At 41.1% G+C, this 27232-nt stretch overlaps 1 protein-coding gene across 1 annotated transcript in view; it reads left to right on the forward strand.

Annotated features, from left to right (window-relative positions):
* Positions 1-127: 127 nt before the first annotated feature.
* Positions 128-27232, forward strand: part of tyw1 (tRNA-yW synthesizing protein 1 homolog (S. cerevisiae)) — a 181496-nt gene continuing 154391 nt past the window's right edge. The window contains exons 1-7 of the mRNA XM_059973172.1: positions 128-340; positions 1631-1770; positions 3710-3850; positions 6633-6734; positions 7990-8184; positions 13873-14175; positions 14868-14987. Of these exons, the coding sequence (XP_059829155.1) occupies positions 265-340; positions 1631-1770; positions 3710-3850; positions 6633-6734; positions 7990-8184; positions 13873-14175; positions 14868-14987 (1077 nt within the window). The 5' untranslated portion in view covers positions 128-264. The remainder of the gene's footprint in view (positions 341-1630; positions 1771-3709; positions 3851-6632; positions 6735-7989; positions 8185-13872; positions 14176-14867; positions 14988-27232) is intronic.

Consider the following 27232-nt stretch of genomic DNA (forward strand, 5'->3'; position numbering starts at 1 on the left):
ATTCCGGTCTTTGTCGCCTTGAGGTGGGTGAACGTTTCCTCCTCATCACAGCGGGCACCGGGGATCCTACGGAATGGAGGGGAGACAGGGAAATCCTCACTCACTGCCGGCGAAGGACGGAAGTCAGTGTGAATAAAGTTGGTTGAATCCCGGCACCCTCTGCGTTGAGCAATGGCGGTGCTGGGAGAGTTGTGAGGAGCAGGATCACCTCCTTCTGTCGTCTCTGAGGCTCCTGTTTGCCCGCCGGGTAGGAAGCGGACTGCCATGCGGGCGCTGATGGTCGTTGTGTTATTGGCGCTCTGCCGTCCCGGGCCGGTGTGCGGGGAACAACGTGGTGACGGTGAGCCTTCCACAACCCTCGTCTGCAGTTACTAGTGGAGATTATCTTGTCTGTGAATTGTTTGACTGAGGTCTACATCAGTGTCGGTCGTGCCTGATCCTCCTCCCGCGAACTGAGCGCCGAACTTCACCATTGGATACAGGCGCGGACCTAATCTTGAAAGCTGGTGTTTAACAAAGAAGCGTAGATTTAATAAATATATTTTGCATTTTGCCCTGTCCATCTATCCACACAAACTCACCAGTTCCTTTTTTTTAAAACTAAATTTAGTAGATTTTCGAATTACGTTGCCCTTATTTGAAAACCCATGTCTAAGTCTTTGATTTTTTTTGTGTGGTGTTCTTGACAATTGGTCCTTAATTTGCCCATCATTAGTGTGGATCTATGACCCATTTTTTTCTACATTGATGTCCTTTTATTGTTCAGGCTTCTCTAATTCTATACAATCTAATTGTTTATAAACTTTTGTGAGATCTTATCTCAGTAGCAACTTGAATGAATAAACAAAGTATGAATTCTCGGGCATTTCAGAGGTGACTTGAATGGATAGCAAGCAAAAAAAAAGTAATGTCCGAATGAATGCTCTGTGGGATAAGTTTTGTTCAAGGAGGGGAAAAGAATTAAGAAAAAAATAAAAGCAACAAACAAAATGATGGAGGCACTTAGTAAGTCAGGCGGCATCTATGGAGGGGATTCCACCTTTTATCTCCCAGCTTCTTACTCCATCCCTTCTCTCCCCCTCACCTGCTAGCTGTACTTTCCCCTCCTCCCACCTTCTTATTTTGGCTTTTACTCTTCCTTTTCTGTCCTGGTGAAGGGTCTTGGCCTGAAACATAGACTGTTTATTCTCCTTCATAGATGTTGTCGGACTTGCTGAGTTCTTCCGGCACTTTGTGTGAGTTGCTCTAGATTTGCAGCATCTGCAGAATCTCTTTTGTTTAAAAAACAAAATGAGATTCAGGGAGAGAATGTGAGAGAACAGCTCTAGGACATCTTTAAGATAGGACAAGTGATATGTGGCAGTCATTACTGCCAACAAACATCAAAACAAAGTATGTTGGATAGGACATTGGAAAACTACTTCTATTTGAGTAAGGACAGACAGCTTTTAATGTCCGCTGACAGAAGATGCAGAGCGTCATGTTTGAAAACATAATCTGCAATAATGCAGAAGTCTGGAAGCTGACAATTTTAAATTTGAGGCAGTGAGTGAAGGAAAGACAATCAATTAGGGAAAAATGAATGCAAATTAGAAATTTTGACACTGAGGTTTATTTTCTTACTTTCCAGTCTACATCAGTGAGACGTGGAACTCCTTCCAGAATTATGCGTTGTCGTTGTGGCACATTAGATTCTACATCTACTCTTCTATTGCTGTTGCCGTGGGAATTTGGGCAGTTTTTGAGTTCCTGGCTAAGGCCAATAACAAGGTAATAAGCGTAGTAAGTTCAGTAGTTGTCCTGCTTGTATTAGAACATGGAAGTAATGAGGTGTAATTTCGAAAGCCACTCTGCTGGGGTATTGACCTCACTGTTGTGAGGTGCTGAATGAATGCTTGACATTTCCTCATTAGTGGAATGTGTCAGTGGGCTGAGTGAAAATTGGAGTGGTTCTTGCCTCTTGGCCATGAACACAGTGGATTCCGCTTAATTGGTGCACATCAGGACCAGTACTTTTTGGCTCAATTAAGTGGCTGCCCCAGTTAGCTGAAGTTTCATGGAAATCGTTAAAAAGGTTTTTTAAAAGACAAGCTATCATTTAACTGAGTAATAAATTATGCATTTAAATGAAATATAGAACAAATTAGAACACTACCAATGTTACTACAGTACTATAATACTGTGTATTAGTTGCTAATAGTTATTGCTGGAGGAATTCATCTGGTGTATGGGGTGTTCAGAGAGAGGTAGCACCTCTGGTGAAGGGGCTTCTTGTGTCCGATGTGGGACAGCTCACTCACCTTTGGTTCTCACCAAACACTCACCTTTGGCTCCAAGTATCTGTTTGCATGTGACAGTGGCCACTCCCTGATACACCGTTTTGAAAGGCAGGCTAAACCAGGAGAGGGTAGCTGGCAGGCTGCTTACCCCAGTGGAATAGAGACATGTCTGTCCCAGAATGTGAAGTCAGCTCTGGTGGACTGTGCGGATGAGATCAACAGTGAAATATTAATGGACATGAAGGTGGTTCTTCAACACTTCGTGGAGAGCGAAGGGGATGATAAGGCACAGAAGAAGTCATGGTTATCCACTTCAGCCAAGGAAGATTGCAGTTTGTGATGACTACTCATTCTACTGGACCCGGACTTCCGGAGGTCAAGAGAGAGGAACTGTCCCAATACAACAGCTTTTCTACTTTAAAAACTCTCCCGCATACATTGGCATCATTGGATATGACGGACAGCCAACATGCTGCCATGTTCTTTTGATTGATTGTAAATGAACATAATTAGCACAGAAACCTTGTGCACATAATGGACTGCCTTCATACAATGCTTTTGATGATTGCAGCTTCTAAATTTTCATTTTTATTGTAATGTTCAAGATGACTGTCAATGCCTTCAAATTTTTCGTATATCATCTCCAAGCCTGAATGCTTGAGCTGCAGTGAGCAAAATGTTTCTAATTGTCTTACTGTTTATTTCCCGCCAAATATCACTTACAAAAATTGCCTCAATTTGAACATAAATGCACACAAATGCACAGCATCATGGTCCTGGAGGAACATTGTTTCATTTTTACTGTGTACTGTACTAGCAGTTATGGTTGAAGTGACAATAAAGGCGACTTGATTTGACAAATAACACTTTAAAAAAAAACTTGTTTGCTCTAAGCATGGTATAGTGTCTAACGGCCACATGAGTTCATGCAACAGGCGTTGGTTAGAAGCTGTTCGGTAACAGTTTCTGTCCCTATTAAGCTGCATAGTGTCCTAAATAAACAAAGGGAATCCCAGTTATTTTCTCAATGAGGTCTTGTTCTTTAAGAGGTGCCCCAAATAAGCGGCAGTCCTGATTAACTGATGGACCAATTAATCATAATCCATTGTATATGAAAACCATATTTGTTGCTTGAAGGATGAAAATAGAATTGCAACTTTTAAGCTTTTTAATTGTTAAACTAATAAATTTTTAACACATATATTTGTCTGAAAGTCAAGCCACTTTAAAAATTGCATGTTAAACGACAATTAGAAACAATACAGTATAGTGCAACTCCTTAATTGTTTTTTTTTATCAGTTTTAAAAACAAAAGATCCTGTCTATATTAACTACTTGCAATTTTATTCTGAGAAGTGGACTGGTTTATATTGTGTAGAGTTGTGGTGTTAATATGCAACTGGCTTATTTTTGACACTTTCTTTGAGCAGCAGAAAGAAGTAGTAAAAGAAGTCTTAACTTCAAATGTACCCAAAGAATTGATTCAAAATGGACATGTAGTCCAAGAAAAAAAAGAAATCCATGTTGCTGGTGTGAAGATTTTCTTTGGTTCTCAGACTGGTACTGCAAAGGTATGTGCTTGATCTGGGTGCATTTTGTGTTGGATTAAGTTGGGAAAAGATTGATATGGAAGTTGATGCAATTTGCAAGAATTAGGAAGGTTCACAAACAAAAGAAAATCTGTAGATGCTGGAAATCCAAGCAATGCTCACAAGATGCTGGAGGAACTCAACAGGTCAGGCAGTATCTATGTAAAAGAGTAAACAGTTGACTTTTCGGGCTGAGACCCTTCATCAGGACTGGAGAAAAAAGATGAGAGGTCAGAATAAAAAGGTGGGTGGAGTGGAGGAAGAAATACCAACTAGGTGAAACCGGGAGAGGGGGAGGGGTGAAGTAGAGAGCTGGGAAGTCGAATAGTGAAAGAGATAAAGGGCTGGAGAAGGAGGAATCTGATAGGAGAGGGCAGAAGGCCATGGAAGAAAGAGAGGGGGAGGAGCCCCGGGAGAGGTGTTGGGCAGGTAAGGAGGTGAGGTGAGACAGGAAATAGGGAATAGCAAAGGGGCGGGGTATCAGTTTGGTGGTTGCCCAGACGAAATATAAGGTGTTGCTCCTCCAACCTGAGCGTTGCCTCATTGCGGCAGCAGAGGACTGACATGTCAGAATGGGAGTGGGAAGTAGAATTAGAATGGGTAGTCACTTGGAGATCCTGCTTTTTTTGACAGCCGGAGTGTAGGTGCTTGGTGAAGTGGTCTCTCAATCTATGTCGGGTCTCACTGAGGTACAGGAGGCCATACCGGGTTAGTAGGTGACCCCCAACAGACCTTCAGGTGAAGTGTCATCTCACTAGGAAGAAATGTTTGGGGCCCTGAATGATTATGAAGGAGGAGGTGTACACTTGTTCTGCTTGCAAGGGTAAGTGCCAGGAGGGAGATAAGTGAGGAGGAAGGAATGGACAAAGGAGTCGTGTAGGGAGCGATCCCTGCGGAAGGCAGAAAATAGAGAAGGTTATATTTTTATCTCTTTAACAAATTAATGCATATATTCTTATTTTAGAGTTTGCCTCTTAGTTTGATATGTGTTTTAAAGTTTCATAATTTTATTTTAAAATGTCCACAACTGACAAAATTAGCTTATGTGTGTTATACGGACACATTATGGTTGTTAAATCATTTAAAATCTTACCTTCAAATAATCTGGAGATATGACTTCAAATTCTAGCATGGATATTGGAGTTTAAATATGGGATAAATAATAGTGACCATGAATCTACTGAAATGCCTCTGAGTAACCTGGGCTCTTTCATAAAATAGGCTGATCCGGCCTTTGTGACTCCAAACCCAAAGTATTTGATTTGACTTAACTGGCATCTGAGAAGAACCTAAAATTCACCTAGTGCAAGGAGAGTTTGGATGGACATAAGTGCTCTTGTGAAAGAATATTAAATAAACGATACTGCTTTAAATGATCTAATTTGATATATTGCACAAAGTTGTATACATTTGTATTTCCGTTCCTAGCAGTATATCATAACATTGAAACAAGAATTATCATTCTACCTATATGCTGTTATGCAACATTTTAAAAAATATTGAAATTCATTTTATAGTTGTTAGTCTTGACAGTTTCATGCAAATGGCAATGAATGATACTGAGTTGACATTGTTCAGCGGTAATGGTCATCAGATACCTATCACAGTCTGCTCTATTGTTTTGGAATACCATTATTGACAGACCAAAAGCTAGTCTGTTTATGCAATATCAAGGAATTGAAAGATGTGTGGGTCTTATTATAACCAGAAACATTTCAATTTGACTTTAAGACATTGATTTACAGAACTGTTTGCTAAAGAATATCTTAGGTTGTCTTAGTAGTTTATTATGACATTTTAAGGATCATCTTAATCCATGGTATCATTAATTTGCGGGATAGTACCACCATATCTTGCTCTTGTGGTTTAGGAAATGTCCAGTAGGTAAACTGGGCTAAAAGAATTTTATTTTAAATCTCAGATTGACAGATAACAAAGAAAAAATATTTGAAAATATGGTTGCAGGTTAAAGCTAAATTTGAAATGCTGATTAACCACTTATTTTTTATAATCTCCAAGATGGCTTTGAGAACTGGGTTGGCTCTCTGATTGTGTCCTTAATTGGTTTCACCTGGAGAGTTTTTTTTGTCTTGGAGACCATTTTTCTAAGAGCTGTGATGTACTATTTGGTGGTGTTCAGGGAGGCTGCCTTGGTCCCCTACTCTTTTCCTCATACATACTCCATCATTAGAGAGCATAAACTTGATTTCCATAGTTATGCAGATGGCACGCAATCATGTATCTTGGTCGAGCCTGACAATGGTAACACTGTATCGTCTCTGTCTTCTGGTATGGCTGCAATAAACAAACGGGTGGTAAATGTACTCAGTGGTGGGGAGAGCTTTACCGTGATGGACTGCGCTATATGCACTGTTTTGTAGGTTTTCCCATTCTATTTATCTTCTTTTCTTTGTTCTACTACATATGCTCCCAGTTTCAAAAAAATTTCTGAAACTTTTTCTCTAAGTATGCCTTCTGAGTTCAGATCTTTGTTATTCCCTTACATTCTTTCCTATAAGACTGTGTATGCGATATCATAGAATTGAAACTTTATGTGTGGATTTGTCCATAGTTTGGTTCAGATTTCTGATTTGAATTTGAATTGAATCACAGAAGCAGGTGATTTGTAAAGTGAAAGATAAACACTTGGACACTGCAATGAGTTGGATCTGAGCTGAAGCTGCTGTAACCAAACTGCATCGTGCTAATATAGGAAAGGCAGCATTTTGAATACCAATTTTGTTTTTAAATTCTTTCATTCTAGGGGTTTGCCAACATTCTTGCAGATGCCATACAGAAAGTTGGATTACCTGTGGAAGTTATTGATCTGAAGGAGTATGATCCTGATGATAACCTGGTGAATGAGGTTAGTTATTTTAATGGGTCAGTTTTTATACTGCTGATAATGAAAGGGGATAAGTATTATTCATGGAAGTGGATATATAGTCTGTCAGATGGTTTGCTGTTTCATTGTAGGAGTAGAATTCTAACACCATGGAAGACCCAAACCCAAGTAAATTTCCTCTTCCACTAGAAAGAGTGTTTTATTTTCCTATATATCCTGTACACGTCTGAATAATATGGGTAATTAGTACTGTTTTAAAGATGATTTATTTTTGCTCTAGGAACTGGATTGGGGTTTCTTCAGATAAGACACTTTGAGACAGCGCACAGAAGATTTTAAACCCACTAAGTTAGATTTGAATCTAGTATCCTAATGGTGAAAGGGTTTTAGACCTGTTTGTGACACTTAGTTTCCAGCACAGAAATGTTATCTAATACTATGAAATAAGATTATATTAGCTTTATTTGTCACATTTATATGGAAGCACTGAAAGATATAGCGTAGTGCATTGTTTGCGCCAACAGCCAACACGGTCCAGAGATGTGGGAGGCGGGGGGTACTCTCAAGTATCACCATGCTTCCGACACCAACACAGCACACTCACAACCTACTAATCCTAACCCATACGCCTTTTAAGGATGCAGGAGAAAACCCAAGAGGCCACGGGGAGAACATGCCTTGCAGACAGTAGTGGGAATTGAACCTTGATCTTTCCTTTGCTGGTGCTGTAGACTGTTACGCTAACTGCTAATGTGTATATTCTGTTATGGTGCAGTTCTTTTTCCTAGGATTAAAGGCAAGCTCCCACCTTTCAGTAGTTCGCGTTTGAGAAATACTAACAATATTAGCTATATTTATATTAATACAGTATGTAGCAACAACAATCCAGAAGTTCTCCAAAAAGATTACCTTCCTTGCTTTTAATTCTTGATTTAAAATTTTAATACTTGCATGAAACAACTTGACTTGATTTGCTGTATTTTTGCATGTTACAGAGTTTTGTTGTAGCACCCCATATCCCATATTTTAATTGAGTATTTTGCAATATTTCTAAAATCTGCTCTGAGATGTTTGAAATAAAAATCTAGGTTGTTGACTTTACAGAAATACTTGTGTTATTTAATCTGGTATCATATACAGACCTGAATTTTGTTGAATGATCTTAATATGTTAATGAATATACAATTGTCATTATACAGAGTGATATCTGAGGAGAATGATAGAGGAGCTGAGGCTGATTTTACAAAAAATGTTTAATTTTTTTTTGTATGTTCAGATTTCTAATAAAACTCTGTGCATATTCATGGTTTCCACATACACTGATGGGCAACCGACAGAAAGCGCAGCCTGGTTCTGTAAGTGGTTGGAAGAGGCATCGCATGACTTTAGATACGGCAAAACTTACCTCAAAGGCTTGAGATATGCAGTATTTGGATTGGGCAATTCTGTTTACACAAATCACTACAACACTGTAAGTAAACTGCCTTTGTATTTGTAAACATTTATGATTTGATGTTCTACGGTGTGGTTGCCAAATAATTATAATGTGTGGATCCAAATGTCTTCCGGAATTTCATTGTATTTTGGCCAGTATCTGAAAGGTTGGAGGAAAGTTCCCATGGAGTAGAAATCAACAAAGTGTGGCTGTTGATCCTATAGCTGCAATTGGACAGAGCTGAAATTTTAATCTAGATTACGTACTCTAGCTAGTATGTGAGGTTTGCTTTTTATTTCATTACAGCAGACTGGTTTAGTGTGCATTCCATTGTATTTGTAAGGGGGACAAAATGCTCCTTGTAACTTGGCATTAAGGTACCAACTACAAATATGATAAATTTTACTAATTATTAAAATTTTAGTCTTGTGCTAAGTATATAAATCAGGTAATTTTGTGAATGACCTGATGCCAGTGTACGTGCTTTAATGTTCTAGCATATGCTTTAGATAGTGTTACCTTGCTTCACTAAATTGTGGCTTTTGACACAATGTTAAGGAATAGGAAAGATCTACCTGCTTTGACGTAACAAGCTTTGAAGTTAAACAAGAGGGTGATAATTACATGTAAGGCAGGTAGAGTAAGCTATTTAATTTGTACTAAAATAAAATGTAAAATGCCGGTGTACTCTGGTCAGGCAGCTTCTGTAGAGAGAAGTGTTGAGCTAAAGTTTAGTGGCAGTGATCTTACAGAGCTGAATTGTTCTGCTCATTGACCACATCCCAAAAAGATGTTTTTAAACATTTTACATTGGGGCACTTCATTGTTACATAGTTACATAGTAACTTAGAGTTGGTATTTTAGAGTTGCCTAGTATCAAAGCAGGGCCTTTAATCTACCACATATTTGTTGATGATTGTGCCTCTCTATACTAATCTCACTTGCCTCCATTAATTCCGTATCACCTCATGCTTCAGTCAAGTACCTTTATGTTCAATTACCTCCTAAACGTTCAATCACAAGTAAGAGAAAATCGGCAGATGTTGCATATTTGTGTGTGTTCCATCTCATAAATGTTGTTGCAGTTCTTGGCTTTATCAGTTCATTCCAGATACTACCTACACTTTATGAGAATAGTTTACCTCTCAGATCCTCTTAAATGTTCTCCGTCTCACCTACACCTATCCTTTTAGTTTTAGATTTAATGTACATAAGTTTAAGGTGAGGAAGAGAATGATTACAGGGAATATGGAGGACAAGTTTTTCCATGCAAAGTGGTGGCCATGTGAGCTAAGCTACCAGAGGAGAAAGATACATTTACAATGTTCTAAAGACATTTTGACGGGTACATGGAAAGGGGTGGTTTAGGGGGATGGGATGTGGCGAGGCAATTTGGCTGGCATGGCTGCATTGGGCTGAATGACTCCTTGAGTCTGAATCCATTTGGCTCCTTTTTTCTAACAAGACCCTTAATATCCCTTGTCAACCAAGTTTCTCTAATCTTGACAGTCTTGCCCTCTCTAACAGAAGCATGCTGGACCTCAAGTTTTCCTATTTTACTTAAGTCTTCCATTTGCTAGATGTCCCTTTACCTGCAAACAGCCTCTCCTAATTAACATTAGAGCATTCCTGTTTCATGTCATCAAATTAACCTTCCCCTGATTTAGCAATTTAACTTGCAAACCAGTCCGATCTTTCTCCGTGAATATGTTGAATTGTGGTTCCTTAAGGTTCTCACAGCTGGGGGTGGGGAATAGTGGAGGTAAGTTTCCACTATTAAAGGTTTTCAATGGCGTGTGTCTGAAATAGCCTCTAACAGCCAAGTCCAACTCCTGGTCTTCCTATGTGGCTTAGCTACTGAGCCCAGCGTTGCTGTTTCTACTGATGGGAGAAGAGGCAAAGGCAAGTTAGTGGCACGTTAAAACCAGAAACTTCGGGCTGTTACGTCTTGTCAGCTGTGGTTGGCAGCTGATCTGGCAGAAGGAAAACTCTGATCTCAAACCGCCACTGCCCTGCAGCTGTACTCTCTCATGGGGAAGACTTTTCAGAAGTAAACCCCTAGGAAAAATCTGGAGCTGGTGTCCTTATCGTAGCCTTACATTGAGTTCAGTGCTGATTGGCAACTCCTGTGACACCGCTGTGCCAAACTGTACTGGTCTCTGCTTTTCCTTTGGATTCATCGGCTGTGTGGGGAGGAGGAGCTTGCTGCATGTGCAGCAGCTAGCTCCCAATATCCTACTGCCCTGGCAGTTAGGATGCAATATCTATGGTCAACCCCAGCCAGCTGAGGGTATCAGTGGTTACTGTACCAAAGTAATAGGTCAATCATTTGTTTCATTTTCTAAGAGGAGGTTGAATTTGGCCCCATTTCTGGTAGGGTCACCTATATATTGCTTCAGAAAACTTTCCTGGATACGATTTAAAAAAAAAAAAAAAAATCCCCTTACCTAATCCTTTAGTAGTAAGGCAGTTCCAGTAACACAAGCACTGCTGTTCATCGACTACACCTCAGCATTTAATACCATCATTCCTACAATCCTGATTGAGAAGTTGCAGAACCTGGGCCTCTGTACCTCACTCTCCAATTGGATCCTCAGCTTCCTAACCGGAAGAACACAGTCTGTGCAGATTGGTGATAACATATCCTCCTCGTTGACAATCAACACTGGCGCACCTCGGGTGTGTGCTTAGCCCACTGCTCTACTCTCTATATACACATGACTGTGTGGCTAGGCATAACTCAAATATCATCTACAAGTTTGCTGACGATACAGCCATTGTTGGTAGAATCTTAGGTGGTGACAAGAGGCCGTACAGGAGTGAAGTGTGCCAGTTAGTGGAGTGGTGCCGTAGCAACAACCTGCCATTCAACGTCAGTAAGACAAAAGAGCTGATTGTGAACTTTAGGAAGGGTATGATGAAGGAGCATATCAATCCTCATAGAGGGATCAGAAGTGGAGACAATGAGCAGCTTCCAAGTTCCTAGGTGTCAAGATCTCTGAGGATCTAACCTGGTCCCAACATATCGATGTAGTCATAAAGAAGGCAAGACAGTGGCTATAATTTATTAGAAGTTTGAAGAGATTTGGCATATCAACAAATACACTTAAAAGCCTCTATCGTTGTACCGTGGAGAGCATTCTGACAGGCTGCATCACTGTCTGGTATGGAGGGGCTACTGCACGGGACCAAAAGAAGCTACAGAAGGTTGTAAATCTAGTCAGCTCCACCTTGGGCACTAGCCTACAAAGTACCCAGGACATCTTTAAGGGGTGGTGTTTCAGAAAGGCAGCATCCATTATTAAGGACCTCCAGCACCCAAGGCATGCCCTTTTCTCACTGCTACCATCAGGTAGGAGGTACAGAAGCCTGAAGGCACACACTCAGTGATTCAGGAACAGCTTCTTTCCCTCTGCCATCAGATTCCTAAATGGACATTGAAGCTTTGGACACTACCTCACTTTTTAAAATATATAGTATTTCTGTTTTTGCCCATTTAAAAAAAATCTATTTAATATATGTATTCTTGTTTTTTCAATATACTTGTTTATTTTTTGTTTATTTTATTTATTATTATTTTCTTTTCTCTGCTACATTATGTATCACATTGAATTGCCGCTAAGTTTCATGTCACACGCCAGAGATAATAAACCTGATTCTGATTCTGAACTTAGAAAATTAAAATAATCTATTACACCTCTATTGTTTGTACAGCTATCTTTGATTTCCCTCATGTATACACCTCTAATTTCTGTTGACTGTTGTTAGAGAAATTATTCAAATGCACCACTCAGACATTTTGGACCGAAGTAAAGAAAGCTTTATTCACAATGTTGTGGGGACCGGAACTACTAACAGTGGGTTTCAAAATCTAACTAATACAGAGAGCACAGCACCTTTTATTACATGTACAAATCAATTGCAAAGTCTGTTCGATTCCCTTGTGAATTACAGAAGATAAGCTAGGTTCACATGCAGTTCATTTGGGATTAGCTATGCCCATAGCAACAGCCAAAGTTCAAAAAGAAAACCTCAGCCCTCTGTACAAGTCTGTATTAACGAAGACTGTTTGTCCCATATCCTTGAGGCTTATTCTAATAAAGAAATCTACTGCAAGTATTAGCGAGTTGTTTGCTAAAAGCCAAGTCCATATCTATAAGAAACTAAGGTGCAAACTGGTTTCCTTATTCAAAAAGCCAATATTAACCTTTTATTTACCAAAATCTTTAACTCTCAGTCTTTTCCTCCACAATTATTGGGGGTCTCGTGTTGGCGCGTGACCTAGTGGGCAAGGCGTCAGACTAGTAACCTGAAGGTCACTGGTTCGAGCCTTAGGTGAGGCAGCATGTTTGTGTCCTTGAGCAAGGCACTTAACAACACATTGCTCTGCAATGTCACCGGTGCCAAGCTGCATGGGTCCTAGTGCCCTTCCCTTGGACAACATCGGTGGCGTGGAGAGGGGAAGGCCTGCAGCTTGGGCAGCTGCCAGTCTCCCATACAACCCTGCCCAGGCCTGCGCCCTGGAAACTCCAGGTGCAGATCCATGGTCTCTTGAGACTGACTGATGCCACCAATCAATTGGGGGTCTGTGGTGTAATCTCATCAAAGTGGCACTTTGGATTCTACATCTTAACCAGACTAGTTTAAACTTTCCTGTCTGTGGCATTTCTGCAGCCACACAACCATTTGCCTTATTCTCCTATTCCTACTTTCACTACTTTGAGACACAGGGAGTAATCCTTGGATTGCAATCCTAGAGGTCCTAATCTTTAGCCTTCTGCATGACCTCTTCTCTGTGCAGCACCTCTTCTCTTCTTGCCTGTGTTATTATAAGCAAGAAGGTATGGCCCATGATCTCTGGCTGCTCATTCTCAGAACGCCTTGTGCCTGCTCAGAGACATCCTTTATCATGGTATTGGGAAGGCAACAAATAATCCTAGATTCCCACTCACAGCGAATGAAACGCCAGTCTGTACCCTGACTACAGTGGACCCTATCGCTATTGCGTAGTCAGGTATTGACCGATGCTGCTGTAAAGAAGTACACTCGGTGGCCACTTTATGAGGTACCTGCTGTACGCAATAAAGTGGCCACTCAGTGTATGTTCACCAGCTTCTGCTTCTGTAGCCCATCCACTTCCAGGTTCGATGTGTTGTGCGCTCAGAGATGCTCTTGTGTACACCACAGTTATATCACGTGGTTATTTGAGTTACTGTCACCTTCCTGTCAGCTTGAACCAGTCTGTCCTTTCTCCTTTGACCTCTCTGATTAACAGGTTTTTTTTGCCCACAGAACTGATGCTCACTGAATGTTTTGTTTGTTTATTTTTGCACTGTACACTCTAGAGACGGTTCTGCATGAAAATACCAGGTGATCAGCAGGTTCTGAGATACTCAAATTGGCACCGTCAGTCAGTCACTTGGATCACATTACTTCCCCGTTCTAATGTTTGGTCTGAATAGCAACTCCGACAAAGTCTGAATTGAGTTGCTGCCACGTGATTGGCGGATTAAATATTTGAATTAATGAGCAGGTGTTCAGCTGTGTCTAATAAAGTGGCTACTGAGTGTATATTTCCTTTGGAGGTCCTGTGCCAGTGAATCATTTTCCATGATTACTCTCTTGCATTTTAGTCTTTTTGCTCATGTATTTTGTGTGCTGCATTCTACCCAGAGCAATAACCTAATAAGTTTCTTAATGTTATACTGTACATGATCTTTACAGGTTGGTAAAAACGTTGACATGTGGCTGTGGATGTTAAGTGCCAGCCGTATTATGACTCGAGGCGAGGGTGATTGCAATGTGGTCAAGAGCAAGCTTGGCAGTATTGAAGCAGATTTCAGTGGATGGCAAGCCAAGTTCTTAAGTAGACTACATACACTTCATAAGGGAGATAAAGCAGACGAAAAAGAGTGTGATGGTACCTGCCAAAAAGGGAGTTGCAAGTCTAAAGAGAAGAAGCACAAAGAAAAACCCATTCCGGATGAAGAACTGTCAGAAGGGACAAGGGATCACAGTAGTGGAGAGGTAAATTTGTCCAAAATTACAGCAAATACCACATCACAACTTTGACCTGTAACCTTATGTGTAGTAGAGAATGAATTCAACTTGATTCAGTAAATAGTGTTTTCATATTTTTACTGAATCACATAAAAATATCTCTTCTGGACTTTGATACGTTGTGGGAACAGCTTGATTGGGTGTAACTATTTTACCACTGTCCTGCTGCCTCTGGTGGCTGGGCAAGATATTTTCATGTTCTGTGATGAAGGACACTGGCATGTTTTCTGCGAGATATAATTCTGGAAGTATCATTACTACTCAGCTAGTCTGTGGTACAATTTTCCCAAGTTTGACACTCAGTGTTTTTGAGGAGCATTTTGCTAGGATCTGCTGTGTTGGCAGTGGCTTTGCTACATCAAAATTTGTTGCCTAGGTTATAGCAGATACGCTATAAAGTTTTATTATTCTTTTGCTCTAAGACGGTAGTTATGGTACAGCTCAGTGACTTGGAAGGGCATCTCTGAGGACTGTAAGAATCAACTATGTTATTGTGTCACTGGAATCATACAAAGGGTAGATAGAATAGCAATGGCAGATTTCCTCCCAGAAGGATGTTTGTGAACCTGAAAAATCAAAGGAATTTGTGGTGATATGTTTTTATCTATGATTGATCTTGATTTATTATTTTCCCATGTTTTTATTTGCATGTTCTCTAGGAAGAATTGTTTGAGACAACAAGTGAGGAAGAATCTGGGGTGGAAGATGCCACAGAAGCTGCTTCTGTCATTGATGTAGAGGACCTGGGCACAATAATGAACAACAGGAAGCAAACAGAGGTATGACTCCATTAATCATGGTGATAGGTTAGTGCACTAGTGAACAAAGATTGACTTCAATCAATCAATCTTTCTGGTACAGAACTATACTAAAGTTCAAAACATTTCTTTTCAGCACAAAATATAGATCAGCTTTCTTTTTATTACTTTCTCAGTAGTGAAATGTTATCTTTGAAATGGAACTTTATTTTCTTTCATTAAGTTTCAAATAAGTTGACAGCTATCGTCAGTCTTGTTTATTATCTTATGGCCTTCAAAGTTCAAAGTATCTTTATTACCAAAGTACATTTATGTCACCATGTACATCCCTGAGATTCATTTCCTGGTGGGCATAACTAATAACTCCATAATAGAATAATATCCCCAATAGAATCAATGAAACACCGCACTAAATTGGACATTCAACCAGTGTGCAAAAGGCAACAAACTTTGCAAATACAAAAAAAAATAAATTATACAGATGGCCCCCATTTTTCGAACATTCGCTTTACGACAGCTGGCTGTTACGAAAGGCCTACATTAGTACCTGTTTTTGCTAACCAAAGAGGATTTTCGCTTTTACGAGAAAAAGACGGCTGCTTTGTACATGTGTTTACCCTGAGAAAGACTACCATGACATTGAAGCCTTGTGCAGGTAGTTGTGTGCATGTGTGTATGTGCGCATGCGTGAACGTGGATAGATGTGTATGTGCACATGCGTGTATGTGCCGATTTTCTTTTTTTTCCCACCTCTCTCTCCAAATCAATTTTGGCTCTCTGTCTTCCCGATTTGATAAGTGAAACTACACCGTATATACAATATTTCTACTTTATATAGGCTGTATATTTATCATACCATTCCTGCTTTTACTATATGTTAGTGTTATTTTAGGTTTTATGTGTTATTTGGTTTGATTTGGTAGGGGTTTTTTTGGGTCTGGGAACGCTCAAAAATTTTTTCCATTTAAATTAATGGTAATTGCTTCTTCGCTTTATGACATTTCGGCTTACAAGCGGTTTCATAGGAATGCTCTACCTTCAGATAGCAGAGGAAACCTGTAATAATTATATACAATAAATAAACTGAACATGAGATGAAGAGTCCCTGAAAGTAGATTGTGGGCACATCAACGATGGGGCAAGTGAAGTTGAGGGAAGTTATCCCCTCCAGTTCAAGAATCTGATGGTTAAGTGGAAATAACTGTTTGTGAACCAGGTTGTGAGAATCCTGAGGCTCTGGTCCCTTCTTCCTGAGGGCAACAGCGAGAAGAGAGCATGACCTGGGTGCCAGGGGACCCCAATGATGGATGCTGCTTTCCTCCGACAATACTTTGTGTAGATGTGTTCAATGGTTGGGAGGGCCATATCAAATACTTTTGTGGGATTTTCAGTTCCAGGGCATTTGTGTTTCCATACCAGGCTCTGATGCAGCAAGTCAGTATACTCTCCACCACACATCTATCAAAATTAGTCTTAGTTTTAGATATCATGCTGAAACTAAGCAAACTCCTAAGGAAGTAGACAATAGACAGTAGGTGCAGGAGTAGGCCATTCAACCCTTCTAGCCAGCACCGCCATTCACCGTGATCATGGCTGATCATACACAATCAGTACCCCGTTCCTGCCCTCTCCCTATATCCCTAGACCCCGCTATCTATAAGAGCTCTATCTAACTCTCTCTTGAATGCATCCAGAGTCTTGGCCTCCACTGCCTTCTGGGGCAGAGCATTCCACATATCCACTGCTCCCTGGGTGAAAAAGTTTTTCTGCATCTGTGTTCTAAATGACCTACCCCTTATTATAAATGGCCTCTAGTTTTGGACTCGTCCATCAGCCGGAACATGCTTCCTGCCTCCAGCTTGTCCAATCCCCTTATATTCTTCAACACACACAAAATGCTGGTGGAACACAGCAGGCCAGGCAGCATCTATAGGGAGAAGCGCTGTCGACGTTTCGGGCAGAGACCCTTCTTCAGGACTAACCAAAAGGAAAGATAGTAAGAGATTTGAAAGTAGTGGGGGGAGGGGGAAATGCGAAATGATAGGAGACCGGAGGGGGTGGGATGAAGCTAAGAGCTGGAAAGGTGATTGGCGAAAGTGATATAGAGCTGGAGAAAGGAAAAGATCATGGGACGGGAGGCCTCAGGAGAAAGAAAGGTGTGGGGGGAGCGCCAGAGGGAGATGGAGAACAGGCAAACAACTAAGTATGTCAGGGATGGGGTAAGAAGGGGAGGAGGGGCATTAACGGAAGTTAGAAAAGTCAATGTTCATGCCATCAGGTTGGAGGCTACCCAGCTGATATATAAGGTGTTGTTCCTCCAACCTGAGTTAGGATTCATTTTGACAGTAGAGGAGGCCATGGATAGACATATCAGAATGGGAATGGGATGTGGAATTAAAATATGTGGCCACTGGGAGAACCTGCTTTTTCTGGCGGACCGAGCATAGGTGTTCAGCGAAATGGTCTCCCAGTCTGCGTCGGGTCTCACCAATATATCAAAGGAATCTTATATGTTTCAATCAGATCCCCTTTCATCCTTCTAAATTCCATTGTATACAAGCCCAATTGCTCCAATCTTTCAACATATGACAGTTCCGCCATTCCAGGAATTAACCTTGTGAACCTACGCTGCACTCCCTCAATAGCAAGAATGTCCTTCCTCAAATTTGAAAACTGCACACAGTACTCCAGGTGGGGTCTCACCAAGGCCCTGTACAGCTGCAGAAGGACCTCTTTACTCCTATACTCAATTCCTCTTGTTAGGCTAGCATGCCATTAGCTTTCTTCACTGCCTGCTGTACCTGCATGCTTGCTTTCATTGACTGATGTACAAGAACACCTAGATCTTGCTGTACTTCCCCTTTTCCTAACTGGACTCCATTTCGATAGTAATCTGCCTTCCTGTTCTTGCCACCAAAGTGGATCACTTCACATTTATCCACATTAAACTGCATCTGCCATACATTTGCCCACTCACCCAACCTGTCCAAGACACCCTTCATTCTCATAACATCCTCCTGACATTTCACACTGCCACCCACCTTTGTGTCATTGGCAAATTTGCTAATGTTACTTTTAATTCCTTCATCTGAATTGTTAATGTATATTGTCAACAGTTGCGGTCCCAGCACCGAACCTTGCAGTACCCCACTGGTCACAGCCTGCCATTCCGAAAGGGACCCGTTAATCGCTACTCTTTGTTTCCTGTCAGCCAGCCAATTTTCAATCCATGTCAGTACTTTGCCCCCAATACCCTGTGCCCTAATTTTGCCCACTAATCTCCTATGTGGGACTTGATCAAAAGCTTTCTGGAAGTCCAGGTACATTACATCCACTGGCTCTCCCTTGTCCATTTTCATAGTTACATCCTCAAAACAGAAGATTAGTCAAGCATGATTTTCCCTTCATAAATCCATGCTGACTCGGACTGATCCTTCTACTGCTATCCAAATGTGTCCTAATTTCCTCTTTTATAATTGACTCCAGCATCTTTCCCACCACTGACGTCAGGCTAACCGGTCTATAATTCCCTGTTTTCTCTCTCTCTCCTTTCTTTAAAAATGGGACAACATTAGCCACCCTCCAATCAGCAGGAACTGTTCCTGAATCTATAGAACATTGGAAAATGATTACCAATGTGTCCATGATTTCTAGAGCCACCTCTTTAAGTACACTGGGATGTAGACCATCAGGTCCTGGGGACTTATCAGCCTTCAGACTCAACAGTCTATCCAACACCGTTTCTTGCCTAATATAAATTTCCTTCAGTTCATCCTTTACCCTAGTTCTTTTGGCCACTATTATATCTGGGAGATTGTTTGTGTCTTCCCTAGTGAAGACAGATCCAAAGTACCTGTTCAACTCATCTGCCATTTCCTTGTTCCCCATAATAAATTCACCCCTTTTCTGTCTTCAATGGCCCAATTTTGGTCTTAACTATTTTTTTGCTATTCACATACCTAAAGAAGCTTTTACTATCTTCTTTTATATTCTTGGCTAGTTTATCTTCGTACTTCATTTTTTCTTGGTGTATTGCCTTTTTTGTTATCTTCTGTTGCTCTTTAAAAGCTTCCCAGTCCTCCGGTTTCCCGCTCATCTTTGCTATGTTATACTTTTTTATTTTTATACTGCCCTTTACTTCCCTTGTCAGCCACGGCCGCCCCTTACTCCCCTTAGGATCTTTCTTCCTCTTTGGAATGAACCTATCCTGCACCTTCTGCATTATTCTCAGGAATACCTGCCATTGTTGTTCTACTGTCTTTCCTGCTAGGGTATTGTTCCATTGAACTTTGGCCAGCTCCTCCCTCATAGCTCCATAGTTCCCTTTGTTCAACTGTAATACTGACACATCCGATTTTCCCTTCTCCTTCTCAAATTGTAGGTTAAAACATATCATATTATGGTCACTACCTCCTAATGGTTCCTTTACCTTGAGGTCCCTGATCAAATCCGGTTCATTGCACAACACTAAATCTAGAATTGCCTTCTCCCTGGTAGGCTCCAGTACAAGCTGTTCTAAGAATCCATCTCGGAGGCACTCCACAAACTCACTTTCTTGGGGTCCAGTGCCATTCTGATTCTCCCAGTCTACCTACATGTTGAAATCCCCCAAGACAACTGTATCATTACCTTTGTGACATGCCAATTTTAACTCTTCATTCAACTTACACCCTACATCCAGACTGCTGTTTGGGGGCCTGTAGATAACTCCCATTAGGGTCTTTCTACCCTTAGAATTTCTCAGTTCTATCCGTATTGACTCTATATCCCCTGTTTCTATGTCCACCCTCGCAAGGGACTGAATATCATTCCTCACCAACAGAGCCACCCCACCCCCTCTGCCAGTCAGTCTGTCCTTTTGATAAGATGTATATCCTTGAAATTTCATTTCCGAAGTCCTGTCGGCTTGAAGCCATATCTCTGTTATTCCCACAACATCGTACTTGCCATTTCCAACTGAGCCTCAAGCTCATCTACTTTATTCCTTATACTTCGTGCATGCTTAGTGAATCTTTTAATTCGTTACTCCCCTCTCCTTTCATATCAATTCCTATTTCACTTGGCCATACTGTATGATCTCTTCTTGAGCTTTCTACTCCATTGATTCTGTTGTCCTTTTTAACTTTTCTTATTTTCACTTTCCCTTTAAATCCATCCTTATATTTCCAGTTCATCCCCTCCCCCCCCCCCCCCCCCCCCCCCACTACTTAGTTTAAACACATCCATGTTGCAGTGGCAAACCTGTCTGCCAGAATGCTGGTCCCCCACCTATTAAGGTGCAACCCGTCCCTTTTGTACAATTCATCCCTACCCCAAAACCGATCCCAGTGGTCCAAGAATGTAAATCCTTGCTTCCTGCACCAGTTCCCCAGCCACACATTCAGATCCATTATCTCCCTGTTCCTGCCCTCTCCAGCACAAGGAACTGGAAGTAAACCAGAGATAACCATCCTGGAAGTCCTGCTTTTCAGCCGCCTTCCGAGATCTCTGAAGTCTCGCTGCAGAATGTCCTTCCTCCTCTTCCCGATGTCATTTGTGCTGACATGCACTACCACTTCCGGCTGTTCACCTTCACCCTTGAGGATTCCCCGCAATCCGTCCGTGATGTCCTGGATCCTAGCACCAGGGAGGCAACACACCATCCTTAAATCCCTCCTGTTGCCGCAGAAACCCCTTTCCGTACCTCTTACTATGGAGTCCCCTACTACCAGGGCTCTTCCTGATGTCTGATTCCTCGGCTCTGCTTTTGCACCAATTTTCAGCTCGCAGATCTGTCCGCCTCTCAGACTGGCAGTATCTTCTGTCCGGACAGCTTCCAAGAGGGTGAACCTGTTTACGAGAGGTACATCCCCTGGGGTCTCCTGTACTTCAAGCATCCTTTCCTTCCTCATCGTCACCCCCTTTCTCTCTTCCAGTATCCTCAAAGTAGTGCTACTACTGTGCTTTCTTCGTAATTGCACGTACATGCTGAGCCCAGGACAGGCCCTCTGAAATAATAACACTGAGGAATATAAAGTTACCGTTTCTCTCCTCCTCTGATCCTCCAGTGAGGACTGGCTCATTGACATCCGGTTTCTTCCTCTGAGGTCAATCATCAGCTCTTTGGTCTTGCTGACATTAAGAGATTGTTGTTATGGCACCAGACAATCAATATCCCTCCTATTTGCTGATTCATCTCCCTCTTTGATTCGGCCTCTGACAGTGGTGTGGTCAGCAAACTTGAGTATGGCATTGGAGCTGTACTTATTCACACAATCATAAGCGTAAAGCGAGTAGAACAGGGGGCAAAGGACACAGCCTTGTGCACCTGTGCAGATGGAGATTGTGGAGGAGATGTTACCGATCTGAACTGACTGGGATTTGCAAGTGAGGAATTTGAGGATCCAAGTTCCACAAGGAGTTATTGAGGCCATGGTCCTGAAGCTTGTTGATTAGTTTTGAAGGGATGAGGTATTGAGTGCTAAGCTGTAGTCGATAAGGAGCATCCTGATGTTTCTATCTTCCAGATGTTCCAGGGTTGAGTAAAGCTGTTCTTTTTGTCTGTCTGAGCTTTGAGTTCTATCCTAGAGAAATGTTGAAATGCTGCTTGGAGTCTGTGAACAAAAGGATGCCCTTGCCATTGTTTATATAGATCTGTCATACTTTTGAAATCAGCTGTCCTCTGCTGTGTTTCCTTGAAGCTGAAGATGACCATTTAAATGTTTTGCTTTGCTGACTTTTATTGAAAGCAGCTGGGGAAATAGTGACATTGATACTTCACAGGTAAAGTAATGTTTATGTTAGTTAATTTGAATGTAGTGTTAAGATTCAGTTGGTGAAATCATCCAAGCAAATTTCCTGTGGAATTGAATGAATCACGAGGATTGTTATACAACCTGTACAGTTTGTGAAAAGATAAAGTAATTTCATAATGCCCTATTTTTTTCTGTCTTGTCTTTCCAATACCAATAAGTTGCTCATTAATGAACATACATTAACATAAAAGTGTAATTTATGCAATTGCCTCTTGAAATTCCTTCATTCTCTTATTTTTCTTGTACTAGTTCTTTCTAGATGAGAGCATGCTTGTCAGTTTCAGCTGGTACCTCCAATGAACTCAGCCAGAACACAAATTAAAGCATCTGTGCGTGATGAAAATAATCGTATATATTTAAAAAAATTAACATGAATAAGATTGACTTTGACTTTTTAAAATCAGTGGCCCTGATATTACGAGCAGAAATATTAGAGATTAGCTGCCCATGTAAATAAACTCAGACCCCGCACTTATGTTGTCCTTTACAAGGAAATTCCCAGGTAAAAGTTTTTGTTTACTTTGTCAAGTATAGGTTGACTAGTGTAACTATTCACTGGTATGTTTGGTTTTTTTTACTTGCATAATAAATATTGATATTTATCTAACTATTACTTCACACAAGTCCATTTGTCTGCAGGATCCACGTCAGCTCCCAACAGATACCGGGCTCCATTTTGCCTTCCTATATCCCTACAACTTTCTCTTTCTCACTCAGATCCCCTTTGATTTACTTGCCAGTTATCTATGTTAAGGGGCATTTTTATGTCTTTGGGGTGTGCAAGGAAATGGGTGCACCTGGTGGGAGTGTAGAAGGATATCCACACAGACGGGGAGAGCATACAAACTCCACAGACAGCACCAGTGGTAGTGATTGAACCCGGGTCTCAGGAACTGTGAGGGACTGTGCCACCCCGTCAGTCTTTCTGAATCGTTTAAACAGGGGTTCCCAACCTTTTTTATGCAAGGCACCCTACCATTAACCCCAGGTTAGAAAATCCTGTTTTAAACAAATGTTTTCTGATTGAATGCATCAGTGCATTCACGATCAGCACTTTTGGACGTTAAATTTGTCAGCAATTATTGAGCAAAGCACAAACTACTGAAAAGTTTCTTAGTTCTTAAGGCAAGAAGAGAAGCTTATCAGCAAGAATATTAGGACTGATTAATAAACATTATCTAAGGCAATGGAGCTGAAATGATATTGGTTTAAAAAAGGCAACTGTGAACAGCATGCAACAATATGTCTATTGTTTTATAACAATTATGACACATGCTACGATGTTTTGCTTCTAGTTGAAGGCTCTCAGCAGATTAGCATCGAGCGTGCTGTCATTTTCACAGCATCCAAGAGCTGTGTGAAAAGGGAAAGTAATTTTCTTTTCATTTTGTTTACAGTTCACGGAATCAGTGAGAAGGTTGTAGTTTTTGCCCACTCCAAGCTGTATATGTCACCTTAATCTAATCAAATTACAGTTTCCTTACTGAGATATGGATTGCCAGCTAGAATTGTTCATGCAGTGTCTAATAACATGCACAAAACAAAATAATTAATGGAAAAATGGGACTGAAATAGGACAAATGTCAAAAAAGTGTTATTGTTTTTGTGTTTATCAGTAACTAAAATCTAAAGAATGAAGTCTCTTGCTTGCAGTAGTTAATTTCTGGTTCTAGGGTAGTGACTTGACAGTAATTAAGATTGCCCATTGAAAATCCACTTGAACTGAAATGGATAATCCCTAGCTTTCACCAGTGTGTTTACTGGTACCTGTAAAGTCAATGATATGCTGTGTGATATTGAATGTTTAATATCTTAGTAAGATTCTACTAGAATGAAGGTTTTGGAAGAACAGGGCATCTCAATGGTAAATTTTGAGTTCCTTGTTGAAGTGTAGGTATGGATTTCCTGGATGTTGTTACCCAATTAATCTTTAGTAACATTGCCAGTGATATTTGGGTTCCCCAGATGTTTTTACTGCAATATCTAGTCATTGCAGTAATAGTCCCAGAGCAAACTGAATGATTGCTTTATGCCCAGACAGAGCACGTTTCACCCTTTATGTATTTGCATGTGTTTATAGGCTGCACAGCATGCTCTTGTTTGGAATATTGAAACCACATTTATTTTATAATCTTCAGATATTTCTCCAGGATTTGTGGAACATTGAAGAAATATAATTCCTTATAACTTATTGAGGATTTTAGGATGCATGACATCTGTCTTAAGAACTTTGCGTATATTTAATAGATCTCAGAGTATTTTGCACAGGGCAGAACTTTTATCCAGTTCTTTGTGTTATTAACCACCCAGCCCAATTAAACTTGTCTGGAATGACAACACACTGTTGAAACTGAAGAGAAGAATTCATTTAATCACTTAATGGATTACTGGTAATCCATTAAATCACTCATCTTTTTTATTACTTCATTAACTATTGTACACCAGCATCGTTTAATGGGTATAACTGTTTGATTATTTTAATATATTAACTAATCCCCTCAGTGATTTATTCCTATTGTTTTGTTCTCAATTGATTTTTCTAAACATAATTAATTCTGTTTTTTTCTTTCTGTCCATCTTAAAGTAGTTGTAAACTTGCCAGTGTTGGTCTAAAAAAATGCCTGCTTTCATTCTATGAATTCAAAAGCTGTGCACCCTTGGTTTAAGGAATATTTTCTGCTTTTAACCTTTTTATTCTTCTATAGTTCTTCCATAAATCAAACAAAATGTAAGTGTTAAGTATGAAGTTCCTAAAATAAAAATTACACTATTTGTAGAGCAAAGTTTTCGGAAGCATTCCTATTCTAATGTTGGTGGGTCGTAACATATAAGTGATAAAGACTTGGCTGAAGCATTCACAACTATTTTCAGCCAGGTGAAAATCTGACCTCTTTCTGAGATCACAAGTCAGAAATGGCTGAGAGCCTTGGCTACAGCAAAGACTTTGGGGCCAGATAACATCCCAGCTGTATTAATGAAGCCTTGTCCTCCAGAAGTAGCTGCAATTCTAATCAAACTGTTCTAGTACCCTGGCATCTTCTTAATCTTATTAACAAAAATCAGGGCAAATCCAATCCAACTCATTATGGCTCAGTCAATATATTCAAGGGTGGTGCAACAGTTAGTGCTGCTTCCCCACAGCTCCAGGGACCATGGTTTGATTTGGACTTTGTTCAGCTTGTGATTGAGTGGCCCCAGCTACTCCATTAACTCCCCTCATCTCAAAAGTGTGCTGATAGGTTAACTAGCTGCTGTAATTTGCCCCTAAAGTGGCAAAAGAGAAGTTGCTGCACAAAAGAGAGAATGCTGTAGGCTGTGGGGAAATAAGGAAGGGGGAGAATGGGACTGGGAGGAGGCATCGGTCTGATGGGCTGCATGGCTTCCTTCCATGTTGTAAAAAGTAAATATGTAAGTCATCCAGTTCTGACTTTTGGAACAGTAGGGATTGATGTTTACAACATTGTGGAAGTACCTGCAACAAGACTGCAACGGTCCAAGAAGACAGCACACCATCATTTCTCTCAATCCATACTGTCAAATAGAACTGTGGTAACACTGTTAACTGTAGAACTGTTAAAATGGCTTAAAGCTGTGTTCAAAAGCAGTAGAGGAGGGGAAATAAATGATGGCCTTGCCAGTGACTCTCACGTCTTGAAAACTGAACAAAAAATGTCAATGATTATCTACAGCTTCTATTTTGATAAACTCGCACAATAATGTAGTGGCTAGTATAACACTATTACAGTGCTAGTGACCTGGTTTCAATTCAGCCTCTATCTGTGAAGAGTTTGTATGTTCTCCCTGTGACCAGCAAGTGCTCCCATTTTCTCCCCCGTTCCAAACATGTTCAAGTTAGTAGATTAATTGGTCACGTGTTTTATTGGGCAGTGCAGGCTTGCTGGGCTGGAAGGGCCTGTTACCTATCTTTGAGTAAAATAAAACAAGTACTGCTCAAAAGAGTGAAATTCAAAACAACGCACACAAAATGCTGGAGGAACTCAGCAGGCTAGGCAGTATCTATAGAAAAGAGTACAGTTGACGTTTTGGGCCGAACCTTTCATCAGGACTGGAGGAAAAGTTCCAGCCTGAAATATCAACTGTTCTCTTTTCCATAGATGCTGCCTGGCCTGCTGAGTTCCTCCAGCATTTTGCATGTTTTGCTTCGATTTTTAACATCTGCAGATTTTCTCTTGTTTGAGATGTATTTTGCTTTAATAGAGTTTGTGGGGGAAAATAAACACAAAATATTTTGTAAAAATTTGTCAATTTTATCAATTTGTCACTCAGTACTATGGATAAGATGTGATGATTTTTCCTCATAAATTGTGTTGACAGTCGAAAGGCGAGTCCCTCCTTGGGCATACCTCTCCAATCTGAGGGCATGTGAACAGTCCTTTTAGAGTGGAATGCTACCACATTGTGTGGAGCCAGTACAGCCATGTCCAACTCCTTTACTTTCATTAAGTCATCATGCTTTAACCCAACCACCAAAGCATGTGCTACCGGGCCGCAAGGAAAAGATATGATTTGGCGATATGAAACAGTATGAGTCAGCTGCACCTTTCCTCATTCCCTGTCATGCTCACTGTTGAACTTCAATGCATGCAAGATGTGCTGTTGCTGAAGTGTGGACAGATGGGCGCCACCTCTAAACCTGTTTAGCAGACCGAATGTTCATGGGGAACCCGGTGCTAAAGTATTCGCAGACGACCTAATTCGGGGTCAGGGTTTCATAAATAGCAGAGCAGCTACCTCGCTGCGATCTACTGAAAGTCATCCCTCGAGCCAGACTTTTGCTGGCCCATAGATTCTACCTACCTATGGGGGGTGGGCATGCACCCTGCCGCACTCATTGCTCAGTCGCTCTCTCCGATTGCGACCACTGTGGCCCCGGCATGGGAACCTCCTTACCTTGTCCTCTCACTCCCCCCACCGATGACCAGCCACACCTGACCAAGGCGGAGAGCAGGCGGGAAGCTGCAGTTTGGGCCCAGAGGCTGTCTAATGAGGCAGTGAAGCCCTCAAAACTGCTTCGGTACCCTGAGTCCAAGCACCCTACACTTAAATACAAACCTGTTGAGTTTTTTGAGCGGAAAAAATGTGAGCAAGCGGGGCAGGAGCAAGTGCTGGTAGCCATGAAAACCAAGTTGCGGAATAGACTGGACATAAGGAACCCCCTTCGAGTATCGCTGTATTCCGTTTGTGATTAACACCTCCCCTCCCCACCATTGGCCGGTCCGCAAGAATATTGTCATTATTAAACCGGCCCGCGGGGCAAAAAAGGCTGGTGACCCCTGTTTTAACCCATTATTCCAGAACTCTTTCAGCACCAGTTTTCTCCCATGAACCCCGATCTTTGAATTTCACCCCTTTTCTTGATTAGCCCACTTCCTAAACCTTTTCCCATTACATAAATTTTGCACAGCAGAGAAAATGCCATGCAGGTGATCGGCTCTGTGAGGTCTGTTCACG

The sequence above is a fragment of the Hypanus sabinus genome, chromosome 6, assembly GCF_030144855.1.
Source record: "Hypanus sabinus isolate sHypSab1 chromosome 6, sHypSab1.hap1, whole genome shotgun sequence".
In the NCBI taxonomy this organism is placed as follows: domain Eukaryota; kingdom Metazoa; phylum Chordata; class Chondrichthyes; order Myliobatiformes; family Dasyatidae; genus Hypanus; species Hypanus sabinus.